This window comes from Paramormyrops kingsleyae, chromosome 8 (assembly GCF_048594095.1).
Source record: "Paramormyrops kingsleyae isolate MSU_618 chromosome 8, PKINGS_0.4, whole genome shotgun sequence".
Classification (NCBI taxonomy): Eukaryota; Metazoa; Chordata; class Actinopteri; order Osteoglossiformes; family Mormyridae; genus Paramormyrops; species Paramormyrops kingsleyae.
Genome location: NC_132804.1, coordinates 36,709,206 through 36,732,214, shown reverse-complemented (window position 1 = coordinate 36,732,214; position 23,009 = coordinate 36,709,206). Strand labels below are relative to the sequence as shown.

At 41.0% G+C, this 23,009-nt stretch overlaps 1 protein-coding gene across 3 annotated transcripts in view; it reads left to right on the top strand.

The window, feature by feature from the left end:
- The first annotated feature begins 2,022 nt into the window (after positions 1–2,022).
- epha8 (eph receptor A8) overlaps positions 2,023–23,009 on the top strand; it is a 178,861-nt gene continuing 157,874 nt past the window's right edge. For 2 of the 3 annotated variants that reach the window (XM_072715766.1, XM_072715764.1), the window contains exon 1: positions 2,023–2,166. In XM_072715766.1, the coding sequence (XP_072571867.1) occupies positions 2,064–2,166 (103 nt within the window). In that variant the 5' untranslated portion in view covers positions 2,023–2,063. The remainder of the gene's footprint in view (positions 2,167–23,009) is intronic. The other variant, XM_072715765.1, reaches the window with a different exon arrangement.

Below are 23,009 nucleotides of genomic sequence, written 5' to 3'. Positions count from 1 at the left end.
TACTCCTACTGCTACTACTGCTATTGCTACTAGTGCTACAACTACTGCTACTACAGTATAGACAGAATTCAGAGGATGTCTCACCCACATACCTAGTTGGGGTAGAAAGGAAATGAGTTGCTGTGAAACAAAAGACACATTTTTGTTTTTTCACTTTACCTGGGTCTGCTGCCTTGTCTTTCTCTGCCATACCTACCTGAAACTTTAAGTAACTAGAGATTGTAAACCTGTCTGTACATGGACAAACGTCCTTGGTAAAAACTGAATTTTGATCACAACGTCCATCAGAATTTGTCATGGTGTTGACCCCTGTTAGTTAGAATTAAAGATTATAATTAATACCCTTATGATCAATCAGGTTTAAGAACAATGCCAAGCTATAAATTTGTGTAAAGCACAAGCTCTACAAGAATTCTGGCTTGCCTAAAATGTGTCCTGCGGATGTAGATTTTAACGTGTCACAGGATACACAGGTTTGACAAGCAGAAATCTCAGCCCTGATAACTCTGGTACATCTTTACAACACCGAATGAAAATTGTAAAACATCGAATGAACATTGATATTACATTGCAACTTTCCTCTGATGTTCAGCAGATCCTAAACTCATGCTTACAGACTCAATGTAATACTGATGTTCATGCTGTCACATGTGTGCAACCCCTCCTGCACTTCTGGTCCCCGAAGTTCTAGCCTGGTTTTCACTTTCTTTCCGTGTATTTCACCATTACACCATCCCTAATCAGTTCTCATGTGTTTCACCTGCATAGCTTCCTATTTAAGTTAGAGTCTTCCCTTTGTCTCTCATTTGGTTTCCTTTGATAAACCATGGTGCCACATTGCTCTTGTGTTTTGCACCAGCTGCTTCTCTTCCAAGTAGTGCGGCGGCACAATAAGGCAGTTCAAGGTCACCAAATGCTTCGCAGCACTCTGCTTGCTGTGCCCACTGGACTGTGTGTTATCTCTGGCTGATGCAGTGTAATGTGCTGTACTTCCTGTTCTCCTGGGGCGCATAGATCTAAGACTAATTTTAGTGAATGGCTTGCACCTGCATCTGTCTCAGTAGAAATGAATTTCCTGTAGTGTAGTGTAAATTAATCAAAAAAGCAAATTATAAGTGGACATTCATTGTGAAAACAACAGACTTGCTAAGAATCACAGTCTAATAATGATATGGTAGTAGCAATAGAATCACTTTCATCACACATATATATTTTTATGTGTTTTGATAGCAGATTTTACAAAAATACATTCTGTAGCCCACTTTGCAGTGGTGAGACAATTTGTTCTAAGCTCCCAAAATGCAAAATCTTAGTTAACATATTATATTTGTTTTATTTTTGTTATAATTAGGCTGTGAACCTAAAAGACTTCTAAATTTTTTTCCAGTCATTAGGCCATTATCATACATGCAGGCCATACTGGAAATGCATTATCTCAAAATGTAACTGTAAGACTTTTTTTAACTTGAAAGCAGTTACATATAATAAAAATGTTTTTTATTCTTCTCAAGCATGACACATGAGACCTTACTGTACTTCCCCGGTTGTGACCCTGTTTTTGTTCATGTATATTTCCCCAGTTCTGAATCTGAAACTTCTGTCTTTTGTTTTAATTTTGCCTCTCTTTTTTCCCTAAATGAGGTCCCTGTTTTTTCATATAGATCTCTTGACTGTTCTTAACAAAGCAAGTACTACAATAAAATTAAATAATCTTTGTTCAAATTTATATATGAAGATTCTAAACATTGCATTATGTAACATATTTATCTCCAATGCTGTACATAACCAAACAACAAATTTTGGCATCTGTGCATATGCCATAAATTTACTTGAACTTTATAAAACATTTAAAAATACGGTCAGGGATTGTGTGAGTGGATGTGGTTTGTGGAAATGCAAAGCCTTTATTGGTTAAAATATGATGACAGACTGCCCACTCCCCTGTGTTGCATCTAGTGGCGTATATGGGTCTATATCCAGGAGGTCTGTTTGTCTGCAGGGAGAAAGCTAAAAAGAAAGAGAAATGGGAAGGGAGGGTGAGTGAGGAGGAGAACCATTTTGGCATGGACTTCATTGCCACTATGGCACTGGAACTGAAGCTCTTATGTTTCCTTCTGTGGATGTTTTCTTTCCATTTGTGTTGCTACAGTGGCACTGAGAATGAAGGTAGGGGCATATCCATAGCATGTAAATTGCATGCTGTCTGTGTTTTTGGAATTAATGCATACGAGACTAAATCCAAGCAACATGCATGTTGTCTGGTCCTATTTGCCAGAGCTGCTGCTTTTCAGGGTTTAGAGTAAATAAAGGATTATAGGGTTAGGGTTAATATGAATATCTCATGGAGTAGTATACATGCACCATGAGTGATGGACCTGTAAGCCACTGTTGTGTATGGATGCAAAGAGAAGCTTTATACGTGCACTAGCTCTGACAATGAAATACGGAGCATTTATTACATGGCCGAACTAGACTTTATTCTTTTCTCATTTCTGAACTGTATAAATAATAGATGATGTGTGGTGGCTGACTGGGTAGTACGGTTTCCCCAAACCTCCAGAGTTAGAGATTTAAATCCCACTTCCTCCGTGTATGTGTGTATGTGTATACACGTGTGTATGTGTGCATGTTCACCATGAATCATACAGGTTTCCTCCAAAAGCATGTGGTCTGGCTAACTAGTATCTCAAAAAAATCCCACACTTTATAGGTGTGTGCCCTGTAATGAGCTAGCATCCTATCCAGAGTGTCCCCTCCCTTGTGCCCTACGCTACCTGGGATAGGCTATAGTCTCCTCTCCCTTCACAAACCAGAGCAAGATAAGCAATGGGAAGATTGTGGCTGGATAAGTAAAGTGTTGTTGTTATCAGTTTTTATCAATTTAATCAATTTTCAGTGTTATGATCAAGTTAAAAATTATTATTCATTGCCATGTTATGATGGAAAACATCTGAAAGAAACCTGTCATGGTAAATAGCATTTGGCAACTAGTATTGTGCTGTGAATGAAACCTTTCCCATGTGGCACAAACCAACAGAAAGGATACTGAGGCACAAATGGCAGATAATTTTCATGATGATCATAGGAATAATGTGTCATGAAACATAGTGGATCACGCCCTGCTATGTATAGGGCAATGTACCTGGGGATTGGATTTGTTGGTCCAACACATCCTAGGCCGTCCATATGATGCAACAGAAGTGTTTCCCCCATCAGACCACTCTCCTTATGTACTCAACACTGCTGACAATGAGCTCCCCACAAGCCTTGCCATTTCAGAGATATTCTGACACAGTCATCTGCCCATATTGGTTTAGCCCTTATCAAAGCCTCTCAGATCTTTATTTCTGCCCATTTCTTCTACATTCAATACGTCAACTACAAGTACCGCATGATGGCTTGTTTCATAAATTCCAGACCCTGATTTGCACCGTTTTTATAAGAGCCAACAATATTTTTTTGTGGGGGTGGACATAATGTTTTGGGTCATTGATGTGTGTGTGTGTGTGTATGTGTGTGGTCCAGGTATATATTACATTGTGGGGACCAAATTTCGACCTATTATTTTAATGTTGTGGGAACCATTTTTTTTATACAAACTGATAACAACAACACTTCACTTATCCAGCCACAATTTTATAAAAATCTATGATGGCAATCAAAAAACTAAAAATACCAAAAGTCTCATTTTTTTCCATTACTTATGGTTAAGGTTGGTTAGGGCTGGAGTAGGGGTTAATGGCATCATGTTAGGATTACAGTGTTCCCCATAGAAATGAATGGAGAGTCCCCAGAAAGATATAATTACAAACCTGTGTGTGTGTATGTGTGGTACAGATATACCTTACCTTGTGTGGACCAAATATCACCACAAAGTGATGAATAGCCATTTTTTTTACCTTATAGTTAGGTATGGTTAGGGTTAGTTTCCTGGTCATCATAAGGGATAACTCAATTTTCTAAAAATCCATGAGTGCAATCAAAATACTAAAAATGCAAAAAAAGTCTTGTAATTTGTTTGGTTACTTATGAAGGTTGTCATAGTTAGTATTAGCATTTTTCCCATAGGAATGAATGAGTGGTCCCCACAAAGATATGATTACAGGTCTGTGTGTGTGTGTGTGTGTGTGTGTGTATAGCTGGATTAAGAATTTTTATGGGGAAATTAGAGGTATATTTTTAGGAATCCTATAAAAATATTGGGAAGATTGAGCCTGGGGGGTGGAATTGGACCCTCACTCCACAGTCCACAGAACTAAACAATGAATCACTGTGCCACCCTGGCTCTTGTCCTGCAAGCCCCTAATGTGTTTAGTGTGTAGCTGTAAGTCCTCTGCTCATGAGTTCAAGGCCAGCCTCCACTGTTATTTGTGCTTATTAGATTTTTGTTTCCCAGTTAGAGGTTTGCCCAGCTTTTGTCCCATTCACTTACATTCCTGTTTGTATTTTGGATCCATGTTACTTATCCCAGTGTAGTAGTTCCCAGTGTGGTTAGTGTTTTCTAGTTTCAGTGTTTGTTAGTAATCCCTAGTTTTGTGCTCGTTATTGTAACTCACCCCACCTGTTGCTTGTTGCTCTGTTTCTTTGTAGATTGGTTAATTGTCATGTTCCACATCTGCCCTCTTGCTAATCAGCTACCTGTTTGCATTTAAGTTCCTGCATCTTCTCTGTTCTGTAGTTGGTCATTGACATTGCAGTATGTTTGGCATGCTGCCTGTTTGAGTTTCTGTTTTTTGTATTACCCATTTCCCTTTGTAGGTCATTTATGGTTCTGTTAGTAGTGTTTACCCCTGTTTAGTTCTGACCCCTAAAATGAAACCTAAAATGAACAAACATGGTGAGGCTCAGGTCTCTGGCCACCCTCAAACCCACAACAAAAGGGAAGTCCAGATGACAGACAAGTGCTTAGCCCAGGGGTGGGCAATCTTATCTGCAAAGGGCCGGTGTGTATGCAGGTTTTCACTGCAACTCCCTAATTAGGTCACTAATTAGATGACTGATTGGCTGAAGAGTCCTCACACCTGGGTTTGAACAGCTGACCTAAAGGTTATCCCAAAAACCTGCATACACACCAGCCCTTTGCGGATAAGATTGCCCACCCCTAGCTTAGCCCATTCAGCCATGCATTGGCCTGGGGAACAGTGAAATAGAGGTCTGCAATGGGGCGGGACGCCCGCGGGACTCGCGGGACGCGGCACAAAAACATGCGGCGCAGGTCTACATTTGAGTTTCTTGTGGGAGTGGGCGGGAATAGAGAGATGTGTTCGTGGGAGCGGGACAAAGACATTGTTCTCTGGATTCTCGCAAAGTATACATTTGCATTGAATACATTTTACAGTTTGTTTTTATGTGGGGAACAACATATGTGGTAGGTGACCTAACCTGCAGATGTTTGCATTGCACGGGTGATGGTGCACCATGGCAGAGGAAGGGGGTACCCTTAGTGTAGAACCCGTTAATGCTCTCGTAAAAAAAGGGTACTTTTCAAACCAAAAAACCCACGAAGGGTATGTCAGACATCTGGAAATCATTTTCAGTTGTAGTAGATGGTGATGGAAATCAACAACCCTTTGCTTGCTGCGATTCATGTAAAAAGGTGGACACAAGTCGGGAACATCTGGTCTGAAGCAACGTACTGTACATGTTCGGTCATGAAAATACAGATATTGCTGGAGTTTAGAGGAACTGCGAAAGTATTGAGTGCTCTGAAAACCAAAACCACAGATAAATGCATAGACTTTGTTGCTCCTGACCTTAGGCCATATGACAGCATTGCTGGCAAAGGGTTCATTAACTTGGCGCAGCACTTGCAATAAGCCGATACGATGTCAGGGAGATTCTGCCCCATTCAACAACAGTTTCCAGACATCTGGATGAAAGGGCAAAAAAATTAGAAGGGCTCTCGTCGACGACATGGTTGTTACAATTGAGAAATATGGATGTGCGGTGACAACAGATATCTGGACCGAAAATTTCCGCAAAACATCTTTCCTATCAGCCACCATTCATTACATTGACTCTGATTACAATTTGGTGTCGAGAGTGCACTTTGCTACTCTGTTTGAGATAGACACCTCAAAAACTGGTGAAAACATTCGAGCTTTATTGTTCCAAAACCTGAGAGTCTTTGGAATTGACTGTTCGCTTATGGGGAAGAAAATAGTGTTTGTCACTGACAGAGGAGTGATCATGGTGGCTGCCTTACGTGGATTCAACAGACTTAACTGTAGTGCCCATGTACTCAACTCCTTACTTTTATTGCATTTGCCTGTGTGAAACACCTGGATGACCTGTTATCGCCAAATAGCCTGGTCCTAAATGGGATGATTAATATGTTGTGCAAAATAGCGACATTTCTGACTCCAAAGCTCCGTCAACTCAAGATGATAAATGACAATGAAAAACAACTTGTGACGGACGCTGTGAAGGAGCTGATTGATGACCTGGGACTTAATATCCGTGATGCAGAGGGGGATTCAGAGTCACCTCCAACTAAAAAGGTGACTTTTCACAAATTTGAAGAATGGGAAGATGCGGGCACTAGTATGAGCAGCTTGGAGATACCTTTAGACTCCGAGATACAGGGCTATTTAAAAGTCAACCTTGACAGAGCTGAATTACACGGGTCAAAAGATGTCCTCCACTGGTGGAAGAAGCATTGCTATGAATTTCCTACTCTGAGCAAACTGGCACGTCATGTGCTGTGTGTTCCAGCATCTAGCGCACCATCCAAACATGCTTTCAGTATCTGTGGGCGCATTCTGGAGCAGAGACACAATGTGCAGAAGCCCACCTCGGTGAACAACATTCTTTTCCTTCATGGACATGTTTAGTAGCCTAAGACACCCCTGGCAACAGCAGTTCCTTTTTTCGTTATTTTATCAAAATGATAAACGTTGAAAGATCTGTGGATTACTCAGTGTTAAAGTAAGTTTATTTTTTTCCTTTTAAAAATGCTCTTTTCAGTTTAGCAGGTGTACCTTTGTACCCAGAAGGCAGCATTCTATTTTGCCAATGTTTTGGTAACAGTTCAGGCTATGTGTGAGTCTAAATAAGTCATGTTCTAAAGAAGTTTTGAGAGACAATAAAAATGGCATATTGGAAACAAATTGTTGCAGTATTTCTTTATTAGTTTTACTTTCTATAAACTACTTGTGCAATTACTTCACGCCATTGTGAGGGAATCTCTGGGATGCCGGCAGAATGGAAGCGCAATGAGCGCACTGACTGAGGTTGAGCCACGCCATTTCTCTCATTTTGACTGTGAAATGTTTCTATTGAGACTGTTTAGATATTTTTTAATTCAGGTCTGTAGCCTAGTTAGAAATACTGTTGGTTGTAAAACTGGTTAGCCAAATCTACCCTTATATAAAAGACATCTTTAATTCGCAGCCGGAGTCGTGCCCACATAATATAGCCTATGTTTCATAAATTCCTGTATGTCAGTTAGGCAACAAATAAATTTGGTACCTAATTAAATTTTTATAAGCCAAGATATTATAGCATTTAAAATGTGTCCGGTATTTTTAGCCCACCCTATACTCCACCAGCTTTGCTTGCGGGATTCAGCAGGCGGGAGCTGGACAAACCATAACAGATGCTGGCGGGAGCGGGTCGAAATATTACGCATTTCTGCGGGAGCGGGTGGGAGCAGGACAGAAATTTACAGGAGCGTGCGGGAGCGGGATGAAAAATCAGTCCCGCGCAGACCTCTACAGTGAAACACTAGGAGCTACCTACCTGAGAAATAACAGGAAACGGGATGACCAGTGACACCAACTGGTCAAATGACACTTGGACTAAGGCAGGACAGGGTCCAATCCTGACAAAAAATAGCTTATTATAAATGTCACATGCAAATAATACACACAAACACAAAACAGATCAATAAAGAGCATGCAATACAGATGACAAAAAAAGCAATATAACAGGTCAACGAGTAATGTCTAGTTTTCACATATAGGTCATTCCATGTCAAATCATCACACTTTTGGACCTCATCATCACGGATTTTAATGAAACTTGGCATGCTGATTTGGTCACATGAGTAACTCATGAAACTGAAATTGGGCGAGTCTTGGATCAATATTCAGGGAGATTTAAGTGAACAAATTATGACTTTGACTGGCTATATTTACCTTAATATAAGCTGCATAGAAGTGATCCTTATACTGTTTTAAAGAACATAAGAACATAAGAACATAAGAACTATACAAACGAGAGGAGGCCATTCGGCCCATCGAGCTCGCTTGGGGAGAACTTAACTAATAGCTCAGAGTTGTTAAAATCTTATCTAGCTCTGATTTAAAGGAACCCAAGGATTCAGCGTGCACTACGTTATCAGGAAGACTATTCCATACTCTGACTACACGCTGTGTAAAGAAGTGCTTCCTTAAATCCAGTTTGAAATGTTCTCCCGCTAATTTCCACCTATGGCCACGAGTTCTTGTATTTGAACTAATGCTGAAGTAACTATTCGGTTGAACAGCATCCAAACCTGTTAGAATCTTATAGACCTGGATCATGTCCCCCCTCAGTCTCCTTTGCTTGAGGCTGAACAGATTTAGCTCAAATAACCTTTCCTCGTATGACATTCCTCTAAGACCAGGAATCATTCTTGTGGCCCTACGCTGCACCTTTTCTAAGGCCGCTATGTCCTTTTTAAGATATGGTGACCAAACCTGTACACAATATTCTAGGTGAGGTCTCACCAAGGAATTGTATAATCTTAGCATTACCTCCCTTGACTTAAACTCCACACACCTGGAGATGTACCCCAACATCCTATTGGCCTTTTTTATTGCTTCCCCACACTGGCGAGAATGAGACATGGAAGCATCAACATACACACCAAGGTCTTTCTCATAATCAGCTACCTTTATTTCAGTAGGTCCCATAAAATACCTGTACTTTATATTTCTGCTCCCTACATGGAGTACCTTACATTTGTCTATGTTAAATTTCATCTGCCAGGTGTCAGCCCAGTCACTAATTAAATTAAGATCCCGCTGTAGCTGCTGAGCCGCTAGTTCAGTATCTGCTACACCACCCACCTTGGTGTCATCTGCAAATTTCACCAGTTTACTGTATATATTGATGTCTATATCATTTATGTAAATTAGGAACAAAAGTGGTCCTAAAATTGAACCCTGCGGTACCCCACTATGAACGCAGGCCCACTGTGACATCGAGCCTCTTATAACTACTCGCTGCTTCCTATCCGTTAACCAGTTATCAATCCAAGTCGCTACAGTTCCTAAAATACCTGTCGCTTTGAGTTTAAGTGAGAGCCTCTTGTGGGGAACAACATCAAAAGCCTTTTGGAAATCTAAATAGATGACATCATAGGCCTTCTTATCATCAACTTCCTGAGTAGCTTCCTCAAAAAACTCCAACAGATTTGTTAAACAGGATCTACCTCTCCTAAATCCATGCTGGCTATCCCTCAAAATGTTATTTGAGTCCAGGTAATCTACCATTTTCTCTTTGATTATAGCCTCCATAACTTTACCAGTTATACAAGTTAGACTGATTGGCCTATAGTTTGACAAATTACTTCTATCCCCTTTTTTGAAAATGGGCGTTATGTTGGCATGCTTCCAATCAGAAGGTACCACACCTTCAGATAAGGATTTTTGAAACAGTAATGTTAAGGGTCGGCAAATAATATCCCTCATCTCTTTTAACACTATAGGTAAGATGCCATCAGGGCCCTGTGATTTATTTATTTTGAGCTTAGCTAGGCTTTGCAAAACATCAGCTTCAGTTATATATATATTAGTTATAGACGATGTTGAATTAGTAATAAGAACTGGTAAGTTACTAGTGTCCTCGACAGTGAATACCCGTGCAAAACTATCATTGAACTCATTTACTATGTCAATGTCGTTTTCAATTATAAGACCCTTACTATCCTGCAGATTAGTAATTTCAGCTTTTAGAGCTCTTTTAGAGTTAAAATACTGGAAGAAACTTTTAACGTCATCCTTAGCCTCCAATGCAATCTTCCTTTCGACATTCCTTTTAGCTCGTCTAATGTCATTTTTTAATTCAGCCTGTAGATTTAGATACTCTTGCTTTATTATGTCATCATCAGTTATTTTCCATCTCTGGAACAAAGCCCTTTTCCTCCTTACTTTATACTTTATGTCCCTATTAAACCACCTAGGTTGCAATTTCCTAGATTTATTCTTGCTAGAAACAGGTATGAAGTCCTCTTGTACTTGCAATAATGTGCTTTTAAAAAATTCCCATGTCTCTTCAACAGTTTTGTTATTTAACTCCATCCAGTTCACGGTTTCTAGTTTTAATCTCATACAATTGAAGTTAGCCTTCCTAACATTATATATTTTTGATTTGGACTTTGCTCTTCGGGCACTAAACTTAACCTCAAATTTAACCATGTTATGATCGCTACTGTCAAGTGGTTCTAAAACATCTAATTTACCAATCCTGTCCTGGTTATTAGACAAAACAAGATCAAGAATGGCATCTCCCCTGGTAGGGGTGTTAACAAACTGAGTAAAAAAACAATCCTGTACTAATTCCACCATCTCAAGTTCATTTTCAGAAGAGCCAGCAACAATGTCCCACTGTATCCCCGGTAGATTAAAATCACCCATAACTACCACATCATTTTTATTGCTCATAATCCTAATATCACTGTATAACAATCTGCTTTCCTCAGCAGCTACATTGGGTGCTCTGTAACAAACACCGACAATTAGGCTATTTGAGTTTGTAGCATCTAATTTTACCCATATAGCTTCCGTACTTTTACTTATATCAGTAAGCTCCCTTGCCTGCAAGATTTCCTTTACATATACTGCAACACCACCTCCCTTCTTACCTATACGGTCTTTACGGAACAATGTGTAACCATCCATATTATATTCTTGTCCATCCTTATCACTCAACCACGTTTCAGTTATTGCTATAATATCATAAGAGTCCGATGAGATAAGAGCCTCTAAATCATGAATTTTATTCCTAATACTCCTGGCGTTTAAATACAGACAACAAAGGGTAGGCTTATTACAGTGCCTACTTATAATATGATTTTTTTGGGCTTTCCGTTTCCCCCCAGTTACATACTTAACTAACCTCCCTGCCCCCCCAGTCCCTAGTTTAAACATTCCTCAACTACTCTACAAATACGCCTTCCCAGTACACTGGTTCCCCTCCGGTTCAGATGCAACCCATCCGGCTTGAACAGGTCCCACCTGTTCCAGAAGGTCCTCCAGTGCCCCATAAACCTAAACCCCTCTTTCCTACACCATCCTTTTAGCCACGCATTTAATCTCCTTATCTCAGCTAACTTAGCCTCACTTGCGCGTGGCACGGGGAGTATTTCGGAAAATACCACCATGGACGTTCTGCTTCTAAGCTTATTGGCGACTTCTATAAATTTATCCTGCAGAACAGCCCTTCTACCCTTGCCTATGTCGTTGGTGCCAACATGCACCACGACAACTGGATCCACCCCAGCTGGGGCCAAAAGCTTGTCCACACGATCTGGAAGGTCTCCTACCTGGGCACCAGGCAGGCAAGACACCGTACGGGACCCTCTATCACGCGTGCACACATAACTGTCTACTCCCCTAATAATTGAATCCCCCACTACCACAACCTCCCTCTTTCTGGGGGGAGGGGGCTCCTCAGTGCCCAAGGGCCCACCTGCTTCCCCAGTCCCTTCCGGCTCTAAAGCTGGAAGCACCTGAAACCTGTTAGACACAGACACCTCAGGTGATGCCGCCTCTGTAACGTGTGTACGCCTTTTCCTGCGTCTACGACCTACGGTCACCCAGCTCTCTCGACCTCTCTGCTCTTCATTCTCCCTCCCCCCCGTTAGTGGCGTACACACCGTCTCCCTAAACGGCGTATCAACTAGCTCATCTAACTCACTGTTGCATTGGATGAGAGCCAGTTGCTCCTCAAGGTCGCGAACCTTGACCATGAGTGAGTCCACTAGCTTACATCGCTCGCAGATGAAGTCCGACTGGACACTAACGTCCAGAAGGGCAAACATCTTGCAAACGCAACACTGAGCTGGCCCCATAATTAACTAACTCACTATGACCCCGTACTCCCAGCCCAGTAAATTTATATAGTGTATTTAACTATAAAGATTAATTTGCGTAACAATAAATGCAGTAACGTGCGGAGTACACTAAAATAAGTTATTACTTGTGTTAAAACGGAACTTAATTATTATTTTATTAAAAATTTTAAACCTGATAAACTTACTACTACTTACCAGAAGAACTTCTGCCTGAACCAAGTATGAACTAAAAACAAGGCGAAATCGAAGTTGCTCTTGGGAGGTCGAAAAACCACAAAAACCCCCTCACAGCAGGCTACTGCCGGAGCGGGAAAAAAGTGGAAAATGTCCTCCCGGCCCCGACTGGCGACCGAGCAAAGCTCAGGAGCAACTGTCCTTTTCCGACGCTTGGTAGCGATACCGACGTTAGATGTTATTAGTTATAATCGCCCCGCGGGTGTTTGTTACGGAGTTTAAACGCGGACAGAAAAACGCCGCGCACGCGACACCCGCAGCTCTCTGTCGGTAATAATCGCGCTGTTGATTAACAGACAGGACAGACAAGCACTCACGCTGACCGAAATAAGAACAATAAATAGAAATAAACAGCCACCCACGTAAACAGGTAAAGCACACAAACACTCAAAACACTCCAAAAAAACAATCCCAAACAATCGCTGCAGCTCAACACCACTCTCTCGCAGCAATCCCAGCAATCCTCGCAGCAATCCCAAAGCCGGTGCAGGAATACTGCTGATTCATTCAACTGTGATAGTTGAATGGTAGAGCTATTGTCCAGCTCTATAGATTGAACAAATAATATGCCATCCACATTTAATAATTACTATGTAATAACTGATTAAAATATTAAAAATTCAATAACAAAAAAACCTATACTTAAAAATTTATCAGTTTTTTACTAAAGCTAGAGTATAATGTCATGAACATCTCCATAAAATTTGGTCTTTGCTTTTTAAGGTGTTGCTGAGATACCTTGACTTAAATGTAGTGTCACGTGGTTTCATAAAACTAATGGGCCTTTTTAATGGCAGCCAAACTGACATGACATAGTACAACAAGCACAGGTGTAAGTAATAAATAAAAGGTTACAAATATGCTACAATGAAATTTAATGGAAGCTTCATTAATGTCATTGCAGACACCTGTACTTGCCATACTATGGAAAAGGCCCACATGGCTAGTAAATATGGCTAATAAATGCCCTGCATTCATCAGAGGTGAGTGAGGTGTGTAAATCAGTCCAGTGTAAGTGTACACTTAGGGAATCACTCGACTTTGCAAGCATCATTATGTCGTGGCTGCATATGATGATAATTGGTGGCTAGGATGTGTTGAAGAAACTACTGTATACCCAGCACTAGAGAGTTGAGACTGAGCTTTTTACATCCTCAGGGACCATCTCCATCCTATTCATTCCCATGCCATCCTGATAGACTTGTTATGGATCATCAGGATGTGCTTTTAGTAGTTGAAACTGCATACACAATTTCAAGCAAAGACACAATAGTTGCATCAAAGGCTCTGATGGCCTATAAAACATTTAGTATATGGTGCAAAGTGATTCCAGGCCTTTGCTAGCATGAGGCCAACGCATGTCAGTTTTAAGATAGCATGGAGTCAAATGCATTGTTGGTGCATTCATATTTTGAGGCTGTGGAAAGCAATTGCAGTTTTTGACTAACAAAACCCAGGTCTAGAGCTCTGTTTTAATGATCTAAACCACATAGTCTGAAACACATGGTTCAAATTCTTTTAGGGTGTGGCCAACTCAATTTTGTTAGTTTAACAGCGGAACAGTTGCCAGGCGCATGGTCCAAGAGGGTTGTATTAAATCTCGTAATTAGTCAACATTGGGAGCGGAGCAGGAGGGAGCAGGTGTAAAGTTACTGATATGTCAATGTTAAACTAGTATATCACTGTTAAACTAGCAAAAGTGGCTTGGCCATCCCCTAAAAGAATGCCATGCACTTCACACCATGTGCTTTAGATAATTAAAATAGGGCCCTTAATGTGTTTAGTCAGAAGGTGGTGTTCGACTCAGCGGGCTCAGACTCCTCTGTCTGAAAAACTTCTAGTTCTGTTCCTAGTAGATCAACCACCATTAGGCCCTTGAGGGGGAGATTGGAGACAACTGCAGAACATGGTCTGTTGATGAACAGACTTTTAACACAACTTAAAAATAAGGATACATGAAATCAAAGATGTGAATTTTGCACACATGCAATAACTCCCTGTCACATTTAAAGGTACCATTTTCTTGCCATTTAAGTGTAGTAATAGTCCTTTTAACAACTGACCTAGGCTTGGATGGTATGAAGGTAATATAGTATACTGCGGAATTTTGAGAATATTGAGTTTTGTTACTCTATCGGCAAAATATATTGTAGATACCTCCCTCTCAGCAAATTTTATGTCCAAGATTTCAAAATACTGGAATGCTGCCACTTTTGAAAAGAATTTCAAAATACAGTACATCGCAGCATAATGTCCAGATTGTATAATGGTATGAAAAATTAGATGCCAGCCAAACGTAAACTGACCCAGTTCGGTCCCCAGTAGCCCCTAAAACATAAAAAGTAACTACTCCTGTGAAGCTTAACACTGATTGACTGTGTCTCCCTGGAGACCAAGTTTGCAATGCATAAGAAATTTGTACATGGGAATTAAGAAATTACGACATTAATTATCATTATAAGACATTGGCTAAATAGCTGGATCACTATTGCCAGATTACAGTGTAAGCAAATTTTGGCTAGACACTTAGCCAGTCATTGCCTCTTGGCAAACTGAGTTGTTCAGCTTTAGCTGTCTTACTGTTTCCAAATATTGATGGAAATTTGATGTTATGTCAGGCACCAGATATTGATGCTTTGCAATATTTGCATTCCACAGTGTGCTTCTTTTTCCTGGATATCTTGCCCAGAAACTCCTTGTGGCTTCTGTACACAAACTGAATTATTACAAACTTGGCAGACCAGATGAGGGGCATGAGTGGGTGTGTGCACAATGTTCTAAAACATTGACATTAATATAACAAATTGGGGGTGAGGGGGCACTGAAGCTGCATACAGGCTGCATTCATACACTTTGGACTCGGGAAGATTATCTGAGTCACAGATGTTCGAGTCCAAGTCAAGACAAAGTGCCTGACAAGGCTGAATTCATATGTAGACTTAAGACCACTGGAGATTCTGTTGGAAACGCTCCAGAGGTGAATGGCTTGATTAGCTGGGCATTTGTGTAGACATGTATCAGTGGTTGGGAAGCTGTCAAGAATCCCTATGATCTTACCAATTTCCAAAATGGTGCTGGCATTACTGGCTGCCTGCTCGCAAGCCGAGTGTACTGTGGGTATTTTATCTTTTTTATGTTTGAATGAATGAATGTTACATTTACATAGCACTTTGTAAGACACCCAAAGTGCATTACCAATACATCCAATAGAGAGCCACTTCAACCACCTCACTGTGTAGCACCTATCTGCATGACACACTGGCAGCCACTCTGCACCAGTACGCTCACCAGAGAGTAGCAAATAGTATATGAAGGGGCAGGAGAGAATTAGATATAGGGGATGATAATGAAGCCAGATTTGAAAGGGCCATGATATCTTGTACTGAATTCGAAAAATGACTCTAGTATATTACAAGAATGCTTGGCTCAAGAATGACATCACAACGCAAGGCAATGCAATTAATATGATATAACCAGCACCATATGTTATGCACATCCAATTCAGGCTTTTTTTTTACCTTCAATTTGGTAGGGATATTATACACGTAACACAGGGAGTTTAAGTCTCGCTAAAACATTTTTACTCTCATAGGAAAAAAACCTAGCAAGGTTTGCAATTTTAATGATTATTCCTTTTCAAGATTATCTAGTACAGTGGTACCTCAGAACTCGAACTTAATCCGTTCAGAACTCTGGATCGAATCCTAAGAAGTTAGGGTTCTGATCGAATTTTCCCCATAAGAAATAATGGAAAACCAAATATTTGGTTCCCGGCCCCAAAAAATTACACCTAAATATGTTTTTTTTTAGCATTTAAACACAAAATGAACCGGATAAAACAAGAAGAGCATATACTGTACTAGACACATCTAAGCACATTTATCAAAACAGTAACTTGTAAAGTAAGAAAATAAATGTAAGTTAAAAAAAACCCAATATGCTCCCCCATATTTTAACGACACTTTAGTTCACACACATGTATACCACCAATGATCAAGGTGGATGGGGGGCGGTGGGGGCAGCGGGGTGGCCTCAGTTGCCTGGTTCCCCCTGCCTTCGTCTTGGCCCGGGGGTGGGGAGGGGGGCGCTGTCACGTCCCCTGATGTGACATTGGATGATGCACATCCAATGATAAATCAGTTCACACCTACACTTGCACATACAAGAATGGGCGCATACAAGGTTCAACGATCATTATCATTATTATTATTTCTTTTTAGCGTATGTTATAGATATAGGAATTGAAATATACATGTATATGTATATATGTGTATGCTACATATATATAATACCTATTTGTAACATCATTATTATTAAGGGTGCAAGCACGTAGTGCTATGGAACCTTATTGTTTTTGTTAGGATTTTCTTCTGTTTTTTTTCTTCCCTAAAAATGAATGCCCAGCCTAAACCGTAAGACCTAGGCTTACCAAATTTGGCAGCAAGATGTCAATTCCTACCCACTACTCAGGCCCTCCGACCCGTCCCTGTCAGTCAGATGGGGGCGCTGTAGCACCCCCCCTAAGCGTTTTGGTCGATATCTCCTGACCCTTTGGTCCTACAGTCAAAATTCTTTTTCCCACAGATACAGAAAGGCATGTCCTACCAACTTGCCATTCGGACTATGAAACTACACCTGGGTAGACGGTAATTTTGCATAATTTGCAAATCCTAATTAAGCCTTAAAGTCCAAGCTTGTCCTACCAAATCAGACAAATGAGGTGTCAATCGAATTAGAACTCTAAGCTGATCAAGAATTATTTAAAAAATTCAGACATTTGTGTACCCTACGGCCATTAGCAACGCCCAAACAATGCCCAAATTTGGCCCGTTTTGGTCTGACTGCTATAACTTGGCCGAGCCTTGGCCTACCTCGACCAAATTAGAAATCCTACCTCCTGACACCATTCTGGGGACACGGTCCAAGGTGGGCCGCATTTTGTCCATAGGGGGTGCTACAACTAAAAACTGCCTATATCTCCTGACTACCTTGGCGAATCCAACTGAAATTTGGCACAAATGTTCTAGGTCCCAGCCTGAGGTCAGTCACCTACAATGGCAGTCATAAGTCCTAAAAGAGTGGGCGCAATCAGCCAATCAAATTCAAGTAGCCATTTGACAGGTTTATCGATGACCAATCCAAACCAAATTTGGATGGCATATTTGTCCTCTGACCCTCAGCCCTCCCTGTAAAAAACACCTCAGTAGGCCAAATGGGGGCGCGATAGCACCCCCTTCTGCATTTCTGCCTATTTCTCCAGAACTGCCAAGCCTACACTTAATTTTTTTTGCAAGTCCAATTTGCAAGTCCAAATTGTCCTGATGAATCCAACTGCATATAGAACTTGGTTTTACATCTTTGCTTTTTTGCATGATTTATATTTGTCTGAAAAAAGGTCATTTTGTTAACCTCGTAGGATTTTCGCCCAAACCTACTTAAATCTGGTGTCATTTAAATCAGGAGACAGTCCTTTTAAAGATTTAGAGAAAAAAAATTAAACTTTCGGTAAGGTACGGCCAAAAGCCACACCAAGACCTTACTGGTGCCACGTCCATTTCTGTATTTATATTGCCGTATGGATTGTTGTATATTATGGAGGACTAAACCAGGTGGTGCTATCATGGTCACAGTACAGTTGCCCGTAAATGTAAAATTTATCCATAGTTAGTACGACTCGTCTACCCCTCTCCTGGAGTTGCCTCTTTCAAGGTTCTTTCAAGAGATGTGGAGGCAGAATGTCAAAAGGGAAGCCAATGGCCTTCATACTATGAACAATGTTATGCAGTTGGGATGGAGAGGTGGGCACAAACTTACGTAGAAAGCATGATGGAACAACAGCAACTGTAATTTTTGGTTTGCTAGGAATTAGAATGTATGGATTAAAAATGGTAACTAATTCCTCTGTGTTTTTGAGAAAACACTAGTTGATTTCTAAGATAATCTCTGATATGTATCAGCAAAATGGTAAGTGGTAGAGGAATTTAGGACGGTGATATAATTGACCCATATCAAAAAGCAAGATTTTTTGCTTAGCCGGACAACTTGTCGGATTTAAGGTACCTCAGTTTAAATGGTCTTTATCTTCGTTCGCTTACAATTAGCACAAACTACCGTAAATCCGAGAAATAATCCAACTAATCATGAAGTCCAATTCTAGCCCGGTTAATTGCCATTGTTAGCAATATCAGTTGATAACACATTACGTACGGTGCTTTACATATATGTAGGAATTATTAGCTCAAATAAATTTTAATATTCTCCACCAATATGTTTGAATCAATTAAAGTTTAATTAATTATTATTTAATGCCGATTATTAATCAATTGTTATGCCGAATGGTCGGCTCCTCCAAACTCAATTGCGGTATCCCTGTGAGTCTGTTAATGTGAGACTTAAATGGGATTCACTAATTACCAGTATCGCTTAGTAACCTGGGTTAGAAGGCTCGTCCAGCGAGCTGCATCACCAGGTAATGTACACAATTGGTAGCGAAGCTCCCCTCACGGCCAATGAGAGAGGGTCTCGCGATGTTTCAGGCGAGTTTGAGGTTCAGAGCGTGTAGCAAGATCGCACAAAGGCAGGAACTTATTATGAGACACACAATGACGGAGGCTAAAGTTGTGTAAAAGACATGCATTTATTCCTAGCTAACACTACAACTGACATAAGACAGACATTACACCTAACACAACAACAAACACGAAATAACGGAATAAAACAAACAATGTAATTATGAAAATGCAATGACCGGATTTAAATGAGTAACCTGAAATGGGAAATACTGTTCTGCAAAGCAAGCACAGTTTGTGGAAACACGACCCTAAAGTCTTATAGCAGGTTAACAGAACAGCTTAAGTTGTTAGAATGAAAGAAGTTGGTTTACTTGGTTGAAGAGTGGGGGGGGGGGTCTTGGCAGTTGATGGCAGAGCTGCTGAGCTGATGGCACTCAGGAAGGCGCGGCGTTTGGAGCAGTGGAGTGGAGTCCCTTTAGATTCTCTCTCCTGGTGAGGCTTTGTCTTGGGTGCTGTTCTCTGTTCAGCTGGGCCTTCACCGGAGGGCATCTTGTGGGCTTCTCTTTTCCCGGGCTGATGTTCTCCTTCGGGCTGGCGGTTATTCTCTGCGCCCCTTTGTTCTGAGGTGCTAGATTTTTATGGTCTAAAGTTCATGAATAGGGATGACCAGGAATTCGACTCCTGGCCCAATGGCTGGCCATCCATTTGGCGGGCTTTCGGAAGGGGGTCTGTATCAGTCCTTTTGGGATTTATGGCCCGACTGATTCTACCTTTACTGATGATTTTCATTAAGCTGTTATAACTTTTGATACATCCACTTTTATGATAATCACTGACCAGATTTGGAATCAGGGGTGATTAACAATCAGTTTGATACCAAACATGCCATACCAGCTTCACAGGTACATACCTCATACCATCTGCATTAATTGATTAAACAATTAATTATTGTATCTATGTGACTGATTCACATCAGTATAGGATACAGGGGTTTGGAGTTGCACCTCAACAGATGTTACACTTTGTGCGGATATTACATCAAATATTCCTATTACAAACAGCACATCTTATCCATAGATAGGTGTGGCCGTTAGTTTGTGGTAATATCAATATAAGTTGCACATCTGGACACAGCATATTTTGTTTGGTGTGGCTTATGCCAATTCATCTTCTCCAGAATGGATAAGATACACCTTAATTCAGTTCTTTTAACATACTGTAGCATGGTAGAAACAAAGAAACTTGGTGACTGTCCACCAAGATCAGATAAGGACCACAAAGGAATGTTGGAAGAGAAGGGGGGGTTTTAACAAAGAAGACTCTAAAAGTTAGGACACATTGGTTACACTCACTTTCCAGATTCTTCTGGTATACCATGATAACATATATACAATGGTAGCTATACCTATCTATTTATTTAAATTTATATGTGTTCAAGTGTAAAGGGGTAAAATAGGTGATACTCCGTGAACATGGTTATAAGGGTGGCACACAAAACACTAAGATTGTCTAAGGACATAACCTATCTGTATATTGAGACTAGTAGTCGTGAGTAAATCAATATACAGGGTATACAAAAGCCAAATTAAATGAAATTTCCTTTAGGGTGTTTGTCTGTTGGGTGAGTGATATGTAAGGCAGAATGTATGGGGAGGGGGTTGTGTGCCAAGTCGAGGGACCCCTGTCTGTGAAGTCCACTCTGCTTGTCTGTAGGTCCCTAAATCTTTGGGCAATAAAAGTTGGAGTGCTGGCCTCCCTTGTTATCTGTGTGTGTGTGTGTTTATGTGTGTAACCCCCCTTTGGTGCCTCTTGTACCAGGCTCGGCCTTGTCTCAGGCCACCTGGAATTTAGGCCCTGTGATATGTGCATGTGTGATCCTACATATAAAACTCCGTAGCAACACATCCACAGATAAGTTGGATGGTATAGCGTGTGCGACCGATTTAATGAGCCACAAATGAGAAGTAGTGCTTAAACAGTATGAAAATACAACTTTCCCTTCTGTTGATAAAGGGCGCAGCCATCTTGGATTCTCTCATCCTCTCATTCCTCTGTGCTGCTCCGAGATATTTCTCGGATCTCCGAGAAACGGGCTTCAAAACTCCGGAATCCGACTCGGAATACGAGTTCTGAGGGCAAATAGAATGCACTAAAACTGCCCGAAATGGGTTGACAGAGACATTTCAGGGATTTTGAATCATTCTCCGCTGCAGATGGGTTAATTGTGTAAAAATTTTAATCAGATTAATCATGATGATGGATTAATCCACATTAACCCGTTAATTTTAACAGCTCTAATATATAATGAAAATACACTGCTCAAAACAATTAAGGGAACACTTAAATAACACATCAGAATGGACAAAATATTCAAGTTGAGAATCTTTAACATACTTTATGTAATTCATTGTTAACAAAATTACGTCAGAACAGTAAATGGAAGCCAAAATCATTAACCCACTGAGGGCTAGATTCAAAATCACACCGATAATCAAAGTAAAAGAACTTCAATTGCTGACTGATCGAACTGGTGTGAATTTCGTCATGACAGCTCATAATGTGGCTCAGTAGTGTGTATGGCCCCCACATGCCTGTCTGCACTCCAAACAACATCTGGGCATGCTCCTAATGGGAAGGTTTCCAGGGAGATCTTCTCTCAGACCTGGATCAGGGCATCAGTGAGCTCCTGGACAGTCTGTGGTGCTACTTGGTGGCATTGGATGCACCAATACTGTCCCAGTGGTTCTCAATTGCATTCGGGTCTGGGGAACAGTCAATGGCATCAATCCCTTCATCATCCAGGATTTGCTTATACACAGAAGCTGCATGAATTACATTGTCCTGTGCCAGGATGAACCCAGGGCCCACTGCACCAGCGTAAGGTTTGACAATGGGTCTGAGGATTTCATCGCAGTACCTAACAGCAGTCAGGGTACCATTGGCTAGCACATGGAGGTCTGGGAGATCCTCCCAGGATATGCCTCCCCTGACCATCATTGACCCACTGCCAAACTGGTCATGCTGGATGATGTTGCAGGCAGCACGACCTTCACTACAGCAGTTCCAAAATCTTTCACATGTGTCACATGTGCTCAGTGTGAACCTGTTCTCGACTGTGAAGAGAACAGGATGCCAGTCGCAAACCTGCCAATTTGGATATTCTTTGGCAAATATCAACTGAGCTGCACGGTGCTGGGCTGTGAGCACAGGTTGAGTCCTCATGCCACCTTCGTGGAGTCTGTTTCTGACAGTTCTGTCAGACACATGCAAATGAGTGGCCCACTGGAGGTCATTTTGTATGGCTCTAGCAGTGCTTTCCCCCTCACACAAAGAAGCAGATAATAGTTCTGCTGCTTGGTTGTTAACTTGCTACAGCCCTGTCGAGGTCTCCTTGTATAAAGGACTATCTCCTGGTATATACTCCATGCTCTTAAGATTGTGCTGGGAGATACAGCAAACTATCTTGTGATGGCATGTATGGATGCACCATCCTGGAAGATCTGGACTACCTTTGCAACCTGCAGGTATCGCCTCATGCTATTAGTAGTGACAAGGGCATTAGCAAAATGCTAAACTAGAGAAAAATTAGTCAGGAAGGATAAGAAGAGAGAAATAGTCTATGGTTACCATCTGCAAAACCATTCCCTTTTTGGGGGTTGTCTTGCTGTTGCCCCTCCTGTCCACCTGTGATTGCTTTCATTTAGACCAAAGCAGGCAAACTTGAGTCACAATCGCTTACACTTCCTAACTGGACAGATCAATATCCCAGAAGTTTAATTGACTTGGGGTTATACTGTGATGATTACATGTTCCCTTAATGTTTTTTGAGCAGTGCATGTTAACTCATAGTTATGGCACCTGTGACAGGTATAATGCTAAAATGCGGCAACAACAGACTACCTTCAAACACACGCACGACAATAGGGAATGTAAGGTTAAGCATAACTAGAACATCATGACATACACGGGGCTATTTACAATTACCCATCGGGTATGCTGGGACATGCTACTGTACGACAGTGCTACACTATTTTATCATTATATCGTCCAACTCTGAAATAATAGGGATTGTTTTATGCAACCATCAGCCATTTTCCATAGCAGAGGACGAGAGAATTCATCTGCACTTTCAACACTTGTAAGAGGTCTCAAAGCACCACTCTGGAACATGTTTATAATTCATTATTACATCTGCCTAGCAA